Source organism: Muscardinus avellanarius, assembly GCF_963383645.1.
Source record: "Muscardinus avellanarius genome assembly, chromosome: 16".
Taxonomy (NCBI): domain Eukaryota; kingdom Metazoa; phylum Chordata; class Mammalia; order Rodentia; family Gliridae; genus Muscardinus; species Muscardinus avellanarius.
Window position 1 is genome coordinate 28,376,498 of NC_137802.1, and position 17,007 is coordinate 28,393,504.

Genomic DNA, 17,007 nt, shown 5'->3' on the forward strand with positions numbered 1-17,007 from the left:
CGGCCTAGTTTATATTTTATTTGGAAACAGGGTCTCAATTAAGTTGTTAGAGCCTCACTAAGTAGCTGAGGCTGGCTTCGAACCTGTGCAAATCCTCCTGTCTCAGCCTCCCAAGCGCGGGGATTACAAGCGTGCACCACCACGCCTGGCTTTATTTTTATTTTGAAACAGGGTCCGGTCTTGCTGGGTTGATGAGAGCCTCCTATTTGCTGAGGCTGTCCTGGAATCTGCAATACAATCCTGCCTCAGCCTCCCAAGTACTAAGATTACAAGTGTGCGCCACCACACCCGGCTCTCGTAACCACTTTTATCTATTACTCTGTTAGAGTGGGCATTTCAGTGGGTCTCGTATTCCCATTTTCCTGATGAGAATCTGATCTCAGGTGTTCCTCTCACTCTACCACCGCCCTATGATGCTCTGTGCTCAGGAAGGCCTTGGTTCCTCCCTGATACCATTGCAACAGGCAGGGCCTGCTTGCAGAGGCCAAGGTAAGAGTGAGCCTGAGGACTGCACTGCACGGTCTCCAGACCTCAGGAGTATCTAGCTCCCTCCCTCCGGCTTGGCTGGGGAAGCCCACGCGGCATGGGGGCAGAGGGTGCCCCAAGCCAGGAGGCCTGGGTCCTGTGCATGCTCTGCCATTGCCCTGCCTTGTGACCCCGCTGTGTGACCCTTGCAGATCATGGCATCCCGGCCCCCAGCATCTGTTTTAGTAATGGGCGGATGGGCCGCCAGGCATGTTCAGGGTCCCTTCCAGCTCTGAGCTGCTATAGTCTGGTCCCTGTTTTAAGCTCTCCTCTCAGAGAATTACTTATTTATTTATATACTTATTATGGTGCTGGGGGTTGAACCCAGGAGAGTTCTACCTCTGAGTTATACTTCTAGCCTATTTTTTAATGTTTTGTTTTCAAACAGGGTCTTGCTGGGATGCTGAGAGCCTCACTAAATTGTTGAGGCTGACCTTGAACCTGTGATCCCCCTGTCTCAGTCTCCCAAGTATGGGAACTACAGGCATGCACCACTGAGCCCAGCTCAGGTTCTTCTTCTTCTTCTTCTTTTTTTTTTTAATCAAATAGAATTTATTTTGCCTGTTATGATGGCACACACTCTTTTTTTTTTTTTGGGGGGGTGGAACTGGGGATGGAACCCAGGGGCATTCTACCTCTGGGCTACATCCCCAGCCCTATTTTTTATTCTTTGTTTTGAAACAGGGTCTCACTGAGTTGCAAAGGGCCTCACTAAGCAACTGAAGCTGTTCATGAACCGCAATCCTCCTGTCTCAGCTTCCCGAATACTGGTATTACAAGCGTGCACTACCACACCCGATTGATCCTGGGATTTTCTTATTACCAACTGTTCATTAAAAGCCTACGTGCTGCCGGGCGTGGCGCTTGTCATCCCCGAGATTGGGAGGCGGAGACAGGATGATCGCGCAGGTTCGAAGCCAGCAGTGCTAGCTTAAGAGACTCTGTTTCCAAATAAAAAAGTATAAAAATAGGTCTGAGAGTGTAACCCAGAGGTAGAAGGGTTTCCAGGAACCCCAGTACCACCAAAAAAAAAAAAAAAAAAAAAAAAAAAAAAAAAAAACCTACATGCTCCTTGATTCCAAGGTTTGCAGGGAGCTAGGTGTCTGGGATAAGGTCCACTCCAGGCCCAGAGGTGCACTGAGTCAGCAGCCCCCTGGCTGCAGTTCCAGCGAGCTGGGACAGGGCCCTGAAGGTGGAGGCCAGCGTGCTGAGTCAGTGCCCAGAGCTGGGCGATGCTCCTCTCAGGGGCAGGGAGCTGGGGCAGCGGACTGCTGACCAACAGGAACAGAGGACAAAGTGCAGGTGGAAGCTTTATTTAACCTTCCTGGCTTCTCATCCTTGTTGACCTGTGTGGGGAAAACGCCTTTGACCAGTGTCCTCAGTGTCCCCTCTGTCCCTCACCCACCATCATCAGCCCGCCCCCCATCTCCTCCCAGCCCACCCTGCTTCTGTGCATCTCCTGCCTCCTGTGTCTCTGGATGGTGGAGGTTCTGGGCAGTCACCCAGGCCTGGCTACGGATGAAGGACCCAGATGCTGGAAACCCAGGGAGTATCTGAGGCATTGTTGTCTTTCAATCAGAAACACATATACAGAGGTGGGCACCATGGCACATGCCTGTAATCCCTGCTGTTCAGGAGGCTGCGGGAGGAGAATCACAAGTTCAAAGCCAGCCCAGGCAATTTAGTAAGGCCCTGTCTCTAAAAGACAACAAAAAGAGCTGGGGATATGTCTCAGTGTTATAGCGCTTGCCCAGCAGACACAAGCCCCTCCCGGGTTCAATCTCAACTATTGCAAAAACAAACAAAAGTATATAGGGCCAGGTGTGGTGGCACTTGCCTGTAATCCTAGTATTTGGGAGGCTAAGACAGGAGGATTATAGGTTTAAGGGCAGCTTTGGCAATTTAAGCAAGATTCTCAGCAATTTAGTAAGACCTTGTTTCAAAATAAAAAATAAAATAAGAGCTGGGCGTGATGGTGTATGCTTATAATCCCAGAATTTGGGAGGCTGAGACCGGAGGATCACGGTTCGCAGACAGCCTCAGCTACTTAGTGAGGTCCTTTGCAACATAATGAGATTCTGTTTCAAGAAAGAAAGAAAGAAAGAAAGAAAGAAAGAAAGAAAGAAAGAAAGAAAGGAAGGAAGGAAAGGGCAGGGGGTATAGCTCAGAGGTCAAGTGCCCCTGGGTTCTACCCCCAGACCTGCAAATAAATAAGGCTGGGGATATATCTCGATGATAGAATGCCCCTAGGTTCAATCTCCAGTACCAACATTATATATATATATATATATATATATATATATATATATATATATATACATACATACATATACATATATATATATATATATATATATATATATATATATATATATATCTGATCTATCTGGGTGTCTGGCTCAGTGGTAGATCACTTACTTAGCATACATGAGGCCCTTGGTTGGGTCCTAAACACCATACAAAAACAATGAAAAGGCAGGCCGGCCGGCCGGCACATAGACCCTGAAGTGAGGGGGCCTGGTGTGCTACCCAGGGCAAGCTCCTCACCTTGCTGAGCCCGTGGGGACAGGGCCACCTTCCAGGGCTATTGTCAGAATCGAGTGAGCCAAGGATCCAAGGTACAGTGAGAGCCTCCAGTCCTGTCATCTCCCTTCTTCCCCTTGTCTCCTGGGTCTACACTAGCCTTAAACTGATTCCAGTTGAGAATACAGATCGGCTAGAGGCCCTGTTTTCTCCAAATAAAGGAATTAAAGCCTATTGAATGTACTTTAGGCAAAAGAGAGCGGCATAGTTTAGATATTTATTTTTGGCCCCCAGCGCTCCCCCTTTCAGATTCCCGTTGTTTCCCAACCTCTCCTCGACCTTTGCCTCTCTAGCTCCAGCGCACCTGCTCTGTTCTTGGAAACCGGGGCTGCCATCCAAAGCCCTAGACTTGCCCTGTTGACCTCCTAGGGAATAGGAGGCCACTGTCAAACACCGGCAGTAGCTGGGCACGGCTGCACATGCCTGTAATCCCAGTATTTGAGAGGCTGAGAGAGGAGGACCACAGGCTTGTGGCCAGCCTCAGCAATTTAGCAAGACCCTGTTTCAAATCAAAAAATAAAAAAGGGGTGAGGTGTAGCTCAGAGGTAGAATGCCTCTGGGTTCTATCCCTAGTACAAAACAACAACAACAACAACAACAATACCAATGCTGAGCCGGGTGTGGCGGCGCACACTTATAATCCAGGCTTTTGGGAGGCTGAGACAGGAGGATCACGGTTTGTGGCCAGCCTCAGCTACTTAAGCCCTTTGCAACTCAGTGAGACCCTGTTTCAAAATAAAGGATAATAAAAAAGAGGGCTGGGGGTGTAGCTCAGAGGTAGAATGCCCCTGGGTTCCATCCCCAGTACCAAAAAACAAACAAACAAACAAAAATCAATGCTGGCAGCTTCTCTGCCCTGGCAGGCTGCTGGGAAGGGTTCCTGGAGCTCACAAGACCAAGTGTCCTTGTTGTACAGGAGGACACAGGCCAAGAGAAACCGAAGGTCTTAGGACCGCAGAGCAGCTGGTTAGGGCTGGTTCTAGTTGAGCTAGAACCAGGTCTTCTGGCTTCTAGCCAAGAGCTTTCTCTATTGGCCCGCCCTGCAGGCACCTCCTTGAAGGCCTACGTCAGATTAAGTACCAATGGCCAGGTCTCAGCCAGGGGTCCAATTAGACGGCTCTGCGTGTTTATGCTTTTTTTTATTTTAATTTTTTTGGTACTGGGGATTGAACCCCAGGTGCATTTGACCTCCAAGATATTCCTCCAGCCGTTTATTTAAAATTTTTATTTTTTATTTTATTTATTTATTTTTGTGGTACTGGGGTTGGAACCCAGGGGCATTCTACCTCTGAGCTACACCCCCAGCCCTATAATTCTTTATTCTTTATTTTGAAACAAGGTCTCACTGATTTGCAAAGAGCCTCCTCACTAAGTAGCTGAAGCTGTTCTCGAACCTTAATCCTCCCGTCTCAGCCTCCCAAATGCTGGGATTACAAGTGTGCGCCACCACGCCCGGCAACATTTTTTATTTTGAAACAGGATTTTGCTATGTTGCTGACGTTCTCACTGCTCTCAAAACTGTGATCCTCCTGTGTCAAACTCATAAGTGGTGGTACCTGTCGGGAATTACAGTACTTGGGAGGCTGAGACAAGAGGAGTATAAGTTAGAGGCCAGCCTCCTGTTTCAAATAAAAATAAAATAGGGCTGGGAGTGTAGCTCAGAGATAGACTGCTCTTGGATTCATGCCTCAGTGCCATAAAAGAAAAAGACTTTGTTATTTATTTATTTATTTATTTATTTATTTATTTATTTTTGCAGCTCTGGGAATGGAACCCAGGGGCATTCGACCTTACCCTGGTCTCTGTGGCTGGGTTCCTTCACATGTACAGTGAAGTCAGTAAGACCCAGCTCGTGGGGTGGTTGAGAATTGGACCCAGAGCCCGGCACATGGTAGACCCTGGGAAAATGCTCCCTGACCCGAACAAGCTCCTTCCAGCCCCCCTGAAGCCATTCCTGCCACTGTAGGAGTCCTTAAACCAAGTCCTTGCCTGAGACAGGCCAGGCCAGTGGGCCCTGCAAATGTCTGGAGTGCTTCTGCCCAGCTTTGCTGAGATACTAATATTACATCCAGCGCACGTTCCAAATATAACCCCATAAACCCTGAGTGCGCTTCCTTCCTCATTCCCAGCTTCCTCTCTGTCTGGGAGCAAGTGTAGTGGGGAACCTTGGTATGAGAAGGGGTCAGCGTCTGTCTCTCTCTCCCCCAGCTCGTGCCCCTCCTCACCAGGAACTATATCAAGCAGGGCTTCATGGAAAAGACCGGCCCCAAGGTACATTCTACACGCCCCGGGGGAGGGGGCTTCCCGGGCAGAGCCTGGGGGCAGACGGGGAGGGAAGGGGAGTCTGTGAGTGCCCGAGTTGAAGGACCGAGGGGTGCTACATGTTAGGTGGCGTGTCACCCAGTGTTGCTCCAGGGGCTTCTCTGGCTGTTGCATGGGGCACCCCGCCATGTCACCATCAGCTCCTCTCCCGATGGAAAAGCTGAGTCAACAAGGAAAGGGGAGCCCGGCTGACATGGTAGGTGATGAAGAGGCAGAGTTTTTCCAGAGCCACAGTTAGTTGCCCAGGGGGGAACGGGGAATGGTAGTCTTTTTGGTAAGCTCATCACCTGCTAGAATGTCTAGCCTTCACCATCATTTTTTTTTGCGGGGGGAGGGAATTGAGACCAGAGGATCGCGGTTCATGGACAGCCTCAGCTACTTAATGAGACCCTGTTTCAAATTAAAGAATGAAACTAGGGCAAGGGTATAGCTTAGAGGTTAAATGCCCTCAGGTTCCAACCCCAGACCCGCAAAAAAAAAAAAAAAAAAAAAAAAGGATTGGGAGTGTTTCTAGGAGGCAGAATGCCCCTAGTTTCCATCCCTAGTACTGAAAAAAAAAAAAAAAAAAGATAAAAAAAGGAATAATCCTGGAGTGGTGATGCATGCTTGTAATCCCAGCATTTGGGTGGCTGAGAAAGGAGGATCATGGTTCATGGACAGCCTCAGCTACTTAGTGAGGCCCTTTGCAACTCAGTGAGACTGTTTCAAAATAAAGAATAAAAAATAGGGCTGGGGATGTAGCTCGAAGGTAGAATGCTTCTGGGTTCCATCCCCAGTATGCCAAAAAAAAAAAAAAAAAAAAAAAAAAACAATAGAGCTGGGGTGTAGCTTGGAGGTAGAATGCCCCTGGGTTTCATTCCCAATACCACAAAACATAAAATAAAATAAAAATAAAATAAAATAAAATAAAACAGGGTTGGAGTGTAGCTGATAGGTAGAAAGCACTTGGGTCCGATCTCTAACACCACAAAAAGGAAACAAAGAAAAGTGTTGTTCAGGGTTTGTTCCTCCACTGGCTGGCACAGCCCCGCCCTGTGGTTCTTGTGCAGACCTTCCCTGACCTAGGTTAGCATTTGGTCAGGCCAGCACTTTAAGCCTTGCTGAGCCTCAGCCACTTCCGGTTTTCCCAGCTTCCTTTTTCTCAGACTTCTATGTCCATAACCTGAGAAGAGGGAAGTGTCCCTTCCAGCCCCAGGAGGCACCTGGAGGCAGCAGGTCCAAACAGGCAGGGTGGGGTGGGAAGTGGGCCTTGGGGCGGGGTTGGGGACAGGGAAGGGTAGGCCCCTCTCCAGGGCCCAGGGAGAAGCAGTAGGGCGTCCCACCACGGAAGCTGGGCTGGAGAACCACTAGGACCGGTCAGTTCTTGGGTTTGGCCTGGGCTGGCCTCGACCTTTGTCCCCAGCTTTGCTCTGGTAAGAGGTTCCCTCTTTTGCAGCAGAGAGAGCCTTTCAAGAAAAGGTGGTTCGCCCTGGATCCTCAGGAGCGGAGGCTGCTGTATTACAAGAATCCCCTGGTAAGAGCCACCCTGGTTCCTCCCCACAACATCCCCAGAGGAAGGGGCCAGTGCTTGTCAGAGTCTGTACAGACAAAGCCATCTCCAGGCTGCGGGGCTAGGGAGCCTTGGGCAGAAAAGTCTGCACCCTCTGCTTTTCTCCAGTCACCTTCTGCAGGAAGCCCATTGCACTTCCCCAATGCTGCCAGTTGTGGCTAAATAAGGTGTATTTCTCAGCTGCGCGTAGTGGCGCACGCTTGTAATCCCAGCACTCAGGAGGCTGAGACAGGAGGATCGCGGTTCGCGGACAGCCTCACATACTTAGGCCCTTTGCAACTCAGTGAGACTCTGTTTCAAAATAAAGAATAAAAAATAGGGCTGGGAGCTGGGCGTGGTGGCGCACACTTGTAATCCCAGCATTTGGGAGGCTGAGACTGGAGGATCGCGGATTGTGGACATCTTCAGCTACTTAGGCCATTCGCAACTCAGTGAGACCCTGTTTCAACAATAAAAAGACTGAAAAATAGAACTGAGGGTGTAGCTCAGAGATAGAATGCCCCTGGGCTCCATCCCCAGTACTGCAAAAAAAAAAAAAAAAAAGACAGTTTTCTCCTGTCAACAGGCTCGTGGCTAACCAGGAGGCTGGGAAGTACAGTGGTTAGGAATATAGACTCTAACCCAGTTGTCCGGCCCTGCCATTGTAGTGGCCTGTTCTGGGCAGAGTATACACACTTAGCTCTTCATGCCTCCGTTTCCTTCTTCAAAAAACAGGCTCAGCGTGAATGCCTTGTACAAAGCCTGCCATGAGGATCATTATTATTATTATTTTTTTTTATTTTTTTATTTATTTTTTTTTGCGGGTCTGAGGATGGAACCCAGGGGCATTTGACCTCTGATCTACACCCCCAGCCCTGTTTTTTATTCTTTATTTTGAAACCGGGTCTCACTGAATTGCAAAGGGCCTCATTAAGTAGCTGAGCCTGTCCACGAACCATGATCCTCCAGTCTCAGCCTCCCGAATGCTGGGATTACAAGTGTGCGCCACCACGCCGGGCTTGCCATGAGGATTATGAGCTGTTACATATAAGGTTTAAATTCCTGGTGCTCAGTGGGCTTTCCATACATGTTAAGTGTCTTTTCAAACGATGATGTTTGTAATTCATTGTAGCGTCTTAACTTTTCAAGTTCAAGGCCAGCAGAAACCCTGGCAGTAACAACTCACACCCCTTTACCAAAATAGGGTTTGAGGAGCAAGTGTGTTGGCACATGTCTATAATCCCAGGACTTGGGAGGCTGAGACAGGAGGATGACAGTTTTAAGGACAGCCTCAGCTATGTAGCAAGACTCCCAGCAACCTAGGGAGACTCTTGTTTCAAAACAAAACATAAGGGGTTGGGGATTTGGCTCAGTGGCAGAGCGCTTGCCTAGCACGCACAAAGCTCTGGGTTCGATCCTTGGCCCCATAAAAAACAATCGAAAGAAGTATAAAAAAAATACAAAACAAAACATAAAAAAGGCCTGGGGATGTAGCTTGGAGGTAGACTGCCCCTGGGTTCATTCCCAGGGGGTCCCTCTTCCTCAAAGCAGCTTTTGGTGACCAGGAGCCTTTGATTTTCAGGATGCTTTTGAGCAGGGCCAGGTGTTCCTGGGGAGCAAGGAGCAGGGGTATGAGGTACATGAAGACTTGCCCAAGGGCATCCGGGGGAATCGCTGGAAAGCCGGCCTCACCGTGGTCACTCCGGAGCGGAAATTCGTCCTCACCTGTGCCAGCGAGAAAGAGCAGCGGGAGTGGCTGGAGAGTCTGCGGGATGTCCTGTGCCGCCCCTTGACGCCCCTCCACCTCCTCAGTGAGCAGCAGGGCCGGGCTCTTCTTTGGGTTGAGGACTTCTCTTGGGCTCAGCTCTGGAGCTGCCAGAGTCCTGACTCTGCGCTTTATTCTTCCTTCTCTTTCTGCCAAAGAAAAGTGCAGAATTGCACATTACAACCAGAAAGTCCCAGCTGCTTCCTAAGTGCCTCTAGGAGAGCTCTTCTCCATGAATTTCAAGAGGAGTTAGAGGAAAGCATGTGGCGCACATTTGTAATTTCAGTACTTGGTAGGCTGAGACAGGAGGATCACAGTTCAAGGCCAGCCTTAGCTACTTAGTGAGACTGTATTTCAAAATTAAAAAAAAAAAGCCGGGCGTGGTGGTGCATGCTTGTAGTCCCAGTACTTGGGAGGCCGAGACAGAAGGATCGCGATTCGCGGACAGCCTCAGCTACTTTGTGAGGCCCTGTGCCACTCAGTGAGACCCTGTTTCAAAATAAAGAAGAAAAAAAATAGGACTGAGGGTGTAGCTCGTTGGTAGAATGCCCCTGGGTTCCATTCTCAGTACTGCAAAAATAAATAAATAAAATAAGGCTGAGGGTATCGCTCAGAGGTACAATGCTCTGGGTTCCCCCCTTTCTTTCCCCCCATCAGAACTCCTGAGGCTGTCTCTACCCAGCTCCTCCTGGGGACTGTGCAACCTCTTCCACCCCGCATCCCTTTTCTCATGAGAAAACTCTGGGTATTATTAGTTGAGGTCACCCCGCTGGGCAGCTCCTGGGACTTTGGATTCCTCCCACTCCACAGGGAAGGCTATTTTTAGTGCCCTTCTTTTCCCTGAGTCCTGTCTTCTGTCTGCCTCTCTCCTGCTCCTCCTCGTCACTCCAGACATGTCACAAGGAGGCTCCCCGTCTGCTGAGCACCCTGAGGAAAGGACGCTGTGCTGAGTTAGCGCGGGAAACTTCTGGCCCAAGGCCCGGCTTCTGGGGCACAAAGGAGAAGTTTGTTGTTTGGAAGATTATGGACTGAGCAGTGACCCCACGAGGCCCCAGAGGGAAACTCCTGTCCCCTCTGAGCATGACCAGTATAGACACAAATATTTTCCACTGTCCCAAGACGGGAGGAGCGCTCTGCCCCTGCGGCTCCCTCTCCCTGTGCGGTGCTGAATCCCAGCCTCTCTCGGCTTCTCTGGCTTCTCTCTGTCTCTGTCTCTCCCGTTATCTGTGTGTCCCTTGGTCTCTCACTCTGTCTGCTTTAGTTTTCATTTTTCTTTTGGTATTGGCGGTTGAATCTAGGAGTCTACCTTTGAGATACACTCCCAGCCCTGTTTTATTTTGTTTGTTTATTTATTTACTCTTTTTTTGGTGATACTAGGGATTGATCTTAGGATCATTCTACCTCCAAACTATACCCCAAGCCCTATTTTATTCTTATTTGGAAAGAGGGTCTCACTAAGTTATGGAAGGCCTCACAGATTGCCAAGGCTAGCTGCAAGCCTGCCTCAGCCTCCCACGTACTCAATCATGTATCACCACACCTGGCTTATTTTTTATTTTATTGTTATTATTATTATTGTTTTATGGTACTGGGGATTGTACCTGTTGGCATTCTTTTCCAAGCTACACTCCCAGCCCCATTTTTAAAATTTCTTTTTAGTTTGAAACAGGGTCTCACTAAGTTGCAGAGAACCTAACTAAGTAGCTGAGGCGGGCCACGACCTGGATCCTCCTGTCTTAGCCTCCCAAGTACTGGGATTACAAGCCTGTGCCGCCATATTGCCGGCTTTTATTCTTTATTTTGAAACAAGGTCTCACTAAGTTGCAGAGGGCCTCACTTAGTAGCTGAGGCTATCTGCAAACCCATGATCTTCCTGTCTCAGCTTCCCAAGTGCTGGGATTGCAAGTGTGCGCCACCACACCTGGCTTATTTTTATTTTGAAACAGGGTCTCACTAGGCTGATTAGAGCCTCACTACTTGCTGAGGCTGTCCTTGAACCTGCGATCCTCCTGTCTCAGCCTCCAGGTACTAGGAATACAGGCATGTGCTACCACACCTGGCTTCAATCTGTTTTTTATTCTGGCTCCCCTGTCATTGTAGACCTGTCTCCTTGAGAAACTTTCCTTCTGGCATGTCCACCTCCTTTACCTAATTCTTGTTTCCCTTGCAGCGGCGGCAGCAGAGAGTGGCTGCAGCAGCAGGTGACCCTTGGCTGAGGAGCTCGGTGGCTACCAGACCCCTGGAGCTCCTGGTGTAAAGACCTTCTCGCCTCAGCCTGGCAGGAGTGCCCAGCCACCATTTCTGGCAGTGAACTCTCTTGAGGCTGATGCTGTGGTCTTTTCTTCGGCTCCCTGGGCCTTCCCTGCTGCCTAGCCTCTGGGATCTGAGGACCTAATACAGAGATGGACACATCGTCAGCCCTCTTCCCACACGCCAGTTTGAAGTCTCCTGATGACCCAGAATTTTCTCATATCGAAATGGAGGCATTGCAATGAAAAAAACACCCGTAGTAATACACACGTGGCATCTTGACAAAAAAGTTTAATCTGAATTTAGCCACAAGGAAATAATCAGACAAATCCACATTAGATATATTCTGCTTAACAATTTGCCTGGGCTCTTCAAAGATGTCAATATTATGAAAGATAAAACAGTCCAGGAACAAGCTGGGCGTGGTGGCGCACGCTTGTAATCCCCGCGCTTGGGAGGCAGAGACAGGAGGATCGTGCAGGTTCGAAGCCAGCTGCACGCGCTGGCTTAGGAGACCCTGTTTCCAAAATGAAAATGTAAAAATAGGTCTGGGAGTGTAGCCCGGAGGTAGAAGGGCTTCCAGGAACCCCAGTACCACATACACACACACACACACCAAAAAAAAAAAAAAAAAAAAAAAAAAAAAAAAAGTCCAGGAACTGTTCTAGTTTAAAAGAGAGTAAGAAGTGGGGTGTCATGGTGCACTATCTCAGCATGGCATGCTGAGGCAGAAGGCTCACTGGTTCAAGGGCATCCTCAGCTACTTAGTAAGGCCCTTCACAATTTAGTGAAACCATGTTTCAAAACAAAAAATAAAGTAGAGCTGGGGGATTTACCTTGCAGGCAGAATGCCTCTGAGTTCAATCCCCAGTACCACACACACACACAAAAAGAAATGAAGACATGGTTACCAAGTACAATTTATGATTATTGATCAGATCCTAGACAAAAACAAACAAGCAAACAGCTGTAAAGGACACAATTAAGATAATTAGAGAAATTTGAATATAGATGTATATTTACTAATAGTATTGTAAGATTATGATGCTCATACTGTGTTTGTATAAAATGTTCCTGTTCTTAGGAGATATGTGCTAAGTGCTAACTAAAATGCAATGATGTCTACAACCAATTCCTAAATGGTTCAGCAAAAAATCAGGGCATGGCTGGGCATGGTGGCACATGCTTGTAATACCAGTACTTGGGAGGCTGAGACAGGAAGATCGTGGGTTCCCAGACAGCCTCAGCTACTAAGTGCGGTCCTCTGCAACTTAGTGAGACCTTGTTTCAAAAAATAAAATAAAATATGGTGCTGGGGGTATGCCCCTGGGTTCCATTCTTAGTACTGCAAAAAAAAAAAAATCAGGGTATATAAACATGTATTTGAAGAGAGTCTATGTGTGTATGCATATATAGAGAGATGTGTTTGCATATGGGAAATGTGTGTGTGTGCGTGTGTGTGTATTCAGAAAGATAGAGATTGCCACTGCAGAAATGTTAGCAACTGATGACTCTGGATAGAGTATAAATGGGTTTATTTGCTATTTATGCAAATTTTATATAAGTTTGAAAGTTTTCATATTAAAAAGTTGAAAAAAAATTTTGTGGTACTGGGGGTGGAACCCAGGGGCTTTTCTACCTCCGGGCTATACTCCCAGACCTATTTTATATTTTATTTGGAAACAGGGTCTCACTAAGTTGCTGAGAGCCTCACTAAGTAGCTGAGGCTGGTTTCGAACCTGCGTGATCCTCCTGTCTCAGCCTCCCAAGCGCGGGGATTACAAGCGTGCGCCACTACGCCTGGCTTAAGAAAAAAAAATTTAAAAATCCAGTTTTCACTCTTCAAAAGCAGTAGTTTTTCTCTATGAGTCAAAATGTTTTTTGCACTGTGATGCATGCTTGTAATCTCACCTTCTCAGGAGGCTGAAGTAAGAGGATCATAAGTTCAAAGCTAGTTTGGATAACTTAGACCTGTCTCAAAATAAAAAGTTAAAAGGGCTGGGGAGCCAGTCATAGTGGCACACGCCTGTCATCCCAGTACTTGGGAGGATAAGACAGGAGGATCACAGGTTCATGGCCAGCCTCAGCAACTCAACAAGACACTGAGCGATTTAGTGAGACCCTGTTTCCAGGAAAAGGAAGGAGGTGCTGGGGATATGGCCTAGTGGTAAAGCACTTGCCTAGCATGTATGAGGCCCTGGATTCAAGCCCTAGTACCACACACACATACACATACATACAAACACACAAAGACAGCTGATGCTATGGTACATGCCCACTGTCTATTTAGGAGGCCGAGGCAGGAAGATTGCTTGAGCCCCGGAGTTCAAGACAACCTTTGGCAACCTAGTGAGACCTTGTTCTCAAGTTCCTGGGAGGTCTGATTGTTGTGCAAGTTGGAGAAGAAATAGATGCCTAGATAACAGAAAATGAATCACACATTGGTCATCGCCGGCGCTGCAGCTTCCCTGGATCACAGAGTGGAGGAGCATCCAAGGCCTGGCCCAGCCACTAACTGGAGACCCCTGGGAAAATCACTTCCTCAGCTCTATGCCTTGGCTTCCTCTCTAGAAGGAGGAAGTTGCACTAACTATTGAAATTCAGTGTAAATTACTAGTATTTTTGACCACTTCCCAGATGCCAGGCTCTGTGCCAAACCCTATTTAAAGGCTGAAATAGGATGTGGTCCCTGGTGTCACCGATTACAGCCTGCAGGGGGCGGTAGAGCGAGGTCAGTGTTCTGAAAGAAGAGGAGCCCACTGGGAATTTAACAGAGTGGGAGAAGGGAGGTCCTTCCTTCCAGAAAGCAGAGTTGAAGTTAAAACCTCCAACTGCACAGAAGTTAGTCAAAAGGAATAGGGTGAGGAAAACATTTTAAGCTGAGCGAAGAAAATATTCAAAGGTCTAAAGACAGGAAAGAGAAACTGAGAGGAATCTTAAATGGCTGAAATGTCAGAGAAACAGATTGCTACCATCCTGCCCTCTTGCGGTGAGCTCTCGGCTCAGGAACTCGGGGTCTGCAGCGTCCTTGGCTAACGTGACGGAAAAGAACTTCAGCACGTGCCAGTTAGAGACATGGACAGAGGTTTATTTGGGGAAAAGGGAAGGAAATACATATTCAAGAGAGAATTCGGGCCCCTCAAGATGAGGAAGGCATTTTGGGGAGTTCAGGGTTTTCCTTTTATAGGGGACTTTCGTGAGGGGTGGGCCAGAGACGGTATGCTAGGATGAGTCAGGCGGTTTATGGTGGGAGGTGGTCTGGCAGCCTTAGGGTGGATGAGCTCAGTCCAGTAGTCCCGAGGCGCTTCCTGATGGTCTGTGGTCTGCTCAGCCTTAGAGTCTTCAGGCTGATTGCGGTCTTCATTAGCTGATTGACGGTAAGCTGTAATATCCTAAGTTATAGGTTTTCTCGGAAATACTGTTAACTCTAGGATCTACAAGTTTCCCAGGAATTTTTGGGAAAGTCAGGCCTAGGAAGGAGAGCTGGTTTGTGGACTAGAGGCTGAAGCACTTTAGGTCCAGGTTCTTATATTAAAGTTATAGTTTACTTTTTCCTTCTTGTCTGTCTCCTTTCTACGTACTTATTTCTTCTATCCTACATAAGCCCTGTGATTCTTTAATCCTTTCCTCTGTCTTCAAAGGACATAAAAAATATATTGGGTATTCTCTCTGTCTGTCTGTCTGTCTGTCTCCCTCTTCCTCTTCCTTTCCTCCATGCCCAGCTATTCTGATAGATTATTATTTTTTTTTTTTGTGTGTGTGTGTGGTACTGGGGGTGGAACCCAGAGGCTTTCTACCTCCGGGCTATACTCCCAGCCCTATTTTATATTTTATTTTGAAACAGGGTCTCCCTAAGTTGCTGAAAGCCTCACTAAGTAGCTGAGGCTGGCTTCAAACCTGCGCGATCCTCCTGTCTCTGCCTCCCAAGCGTGGAGATTACAAGCGTGCGCCAACCACGCCCGGCTATATACTGATAGATTATTATTAAACATATTTTCTGGGTTTGATCCTAAACATGGCAAAATACACACACACTCACACACACACACACCACTAGAACAAAATGAAAAAAAAATCTAATTATGGATCACTATGTGACTTTTTTGCCTGTATCTCAGAGAGTGTTCAGCAAAATATGTGACATTATATTTTTATGTTTGTTGTTTTGTGGTGTTCAGGATTGATCCCAGAGTCTTGCTAAGCAAACATTCTACTACTGAGCTATATCTCTAGCTGTGGCCCATCCATTTCATAAACAGCTATATTTCCAATACAATTTTTTTTTTTTTTTTTGCGGTACTGGGAATGGAACTCAGAACTCCAAACGACACCCCCAGTCCTATTTTTTTTCTGAGTTGCATAGGGCCTCACTAAGTAGCTGAAGCTGTCCACAAACTGCGATCCTCCTGTCTCAGACTCACAAATGCTGGAATTACAAATGCGTGCCACCATGCCGAGCTTTCTAATGCAATTTTTACTTCTTACTATTTTTTTTTTTTTGCAATACTGGGAATTGAGAATCAGGGACATTTTGCCTTGAGCTACACCCCCAGTCCAGTTTTTGTTGTTGTTATTATTATTATTTTGTTCCTGGGTTTGAACCTAGAAGCATTCTACCTCCAAGTTATACCCCCAAACCAATTTTTTAAATTTCTTATTTGGCCGGGTGTGGTGGCGCATGCTTGTAATCCCTGCACTTGGGAGGCTGAGACAGGAGGATCACACAGGTTCAAAGCCAGCCTCAGCTACTTAGTGAGGCTCTCAGCTACTTAGTGAGACCCTGTTTCCAAATAAAATATAAAATGGATCTGGGAGTATAGCCCGGAGTAGAAAGCCTCTGGGTTCCACCCCCAGTACCACAAAAAAAAAAAAAAAAAAATCTTATTTGGAAACAGAGTCTCACTAAGTTTCAGAAGACCTTGCTAAGTTGCTGATGCTGGCTTTGAACCTGTGATCCTACTGTTTCAGCCTCCCAAGTATCGAGATTATAGATGTGCACCACCATGCCTGGCTTTGATTTTATTTATTTATTTATTTATTTATTTATTTATTTATTGCAGGTCTTGGGATGGAACCCACAGACATTCAACCTCCAAGCTACACCCCCTGCCTCATTTTTTATTCTTTATTTTGAGCAAAAATAAATAATAAAACTATAAAGAATAAAATAAAGAATAAAAATAAAGAATAACTATGTTGCAGAGGGCTTCACTAAGTAGCTGAGGCTGTCCACAAACCGCAATCCTCTGGTCTCAGCCTCCCAAATGCTGGGATTACAAGCGTACACCACCATGCCTGACTATTTTAATGTTTTTTTTTTTTAAACAGGGTCTCACTGAGTTGCAGAGGGCCTCACTAAGTAGCTGAGACTGTCCGCGAACCATGATCCTCCTGTCTCAGCCTTCCAAATGCTGGGATTACAAGCATGCATGTTGTGAGTATACAAAATATTCGTAAAAAATGTTGTGAGTATATGAAATATATGTCAGGATATAGGTAGAGTGTAGGGACAGGTGCACTGGCCAGATATGCAAATAAGATGAGGCAGAAGAAGGATGTAACTGACATGCCCAAGACAAATTAATGGACACACACCCTGGGCACACATCCGTAGGATGGGACAACTGGAAAACAAGATGAGGACAAAGTAACGGACACACATCCCGGACATCCGTCCATAGGATGAAACAGCTGGTAAACAAGATGACGGTTGAGGAATGAGCCTACGTAATCAGTGACATCAGTTTAGGGTATATAAGACCTAGCAAATGACAAGATCAGCGGCTCTGACCCAACTGTCTAAGGCTGAAAGTTAGCCCGGCCAGAAGGAAACATTCCCCTGGTAGCTGCTGGACGATTCCTCTAAACGACATCTGGGCTCATCCCCGTCTGACTCCCTGGACCTTGAGCATCTGCACCTCGACCATCAACAAATGCCGTGACAGGGATCCTGAACCTAGGTTACCCTCCTGAACCTAGGTTACCCGGAGACCCGTTTGCCTCAGGTAACCAAATGCTATCTGGCCAGTGGCTT

At 47.2% G+C, this 17,007-nt stretch overlaps 1 protein-coding gene across 1 annotated transcript in view; it reads left to right on the plus strand.

Annotated features, from left to right (window-relative positions):
- Positions 1–10,980, plus strand: part of ADAP2 (ArfGAP with dual PH domains 2) — a gene marked incomplete at both ends in the record, with an annotated part of 30,648 nt that extends 19,668 nt beyond the window's left edge. The window contains 4 exons of the mRNA XM_080714010.1: positions 5,317–5,379; positions 6,866–6,943; positions 8,541–8,798; positions 10,894–10,980. Coding sequence (XP_080570136.1) covers positions 5,317–5,379; positions 6,866–6,943; positions 8,541–8,798; positions 10,894–10,980 — 486 coding nt within the window. The remainder of the gene's footprint in view (positions 1–5,316; positions 5,380–6,865; positions 6,944–8,540; positions 8,799–10,893) is intronic.
- Positions 10,981–17,007: the final 6,027 nt, after the last annotated feature.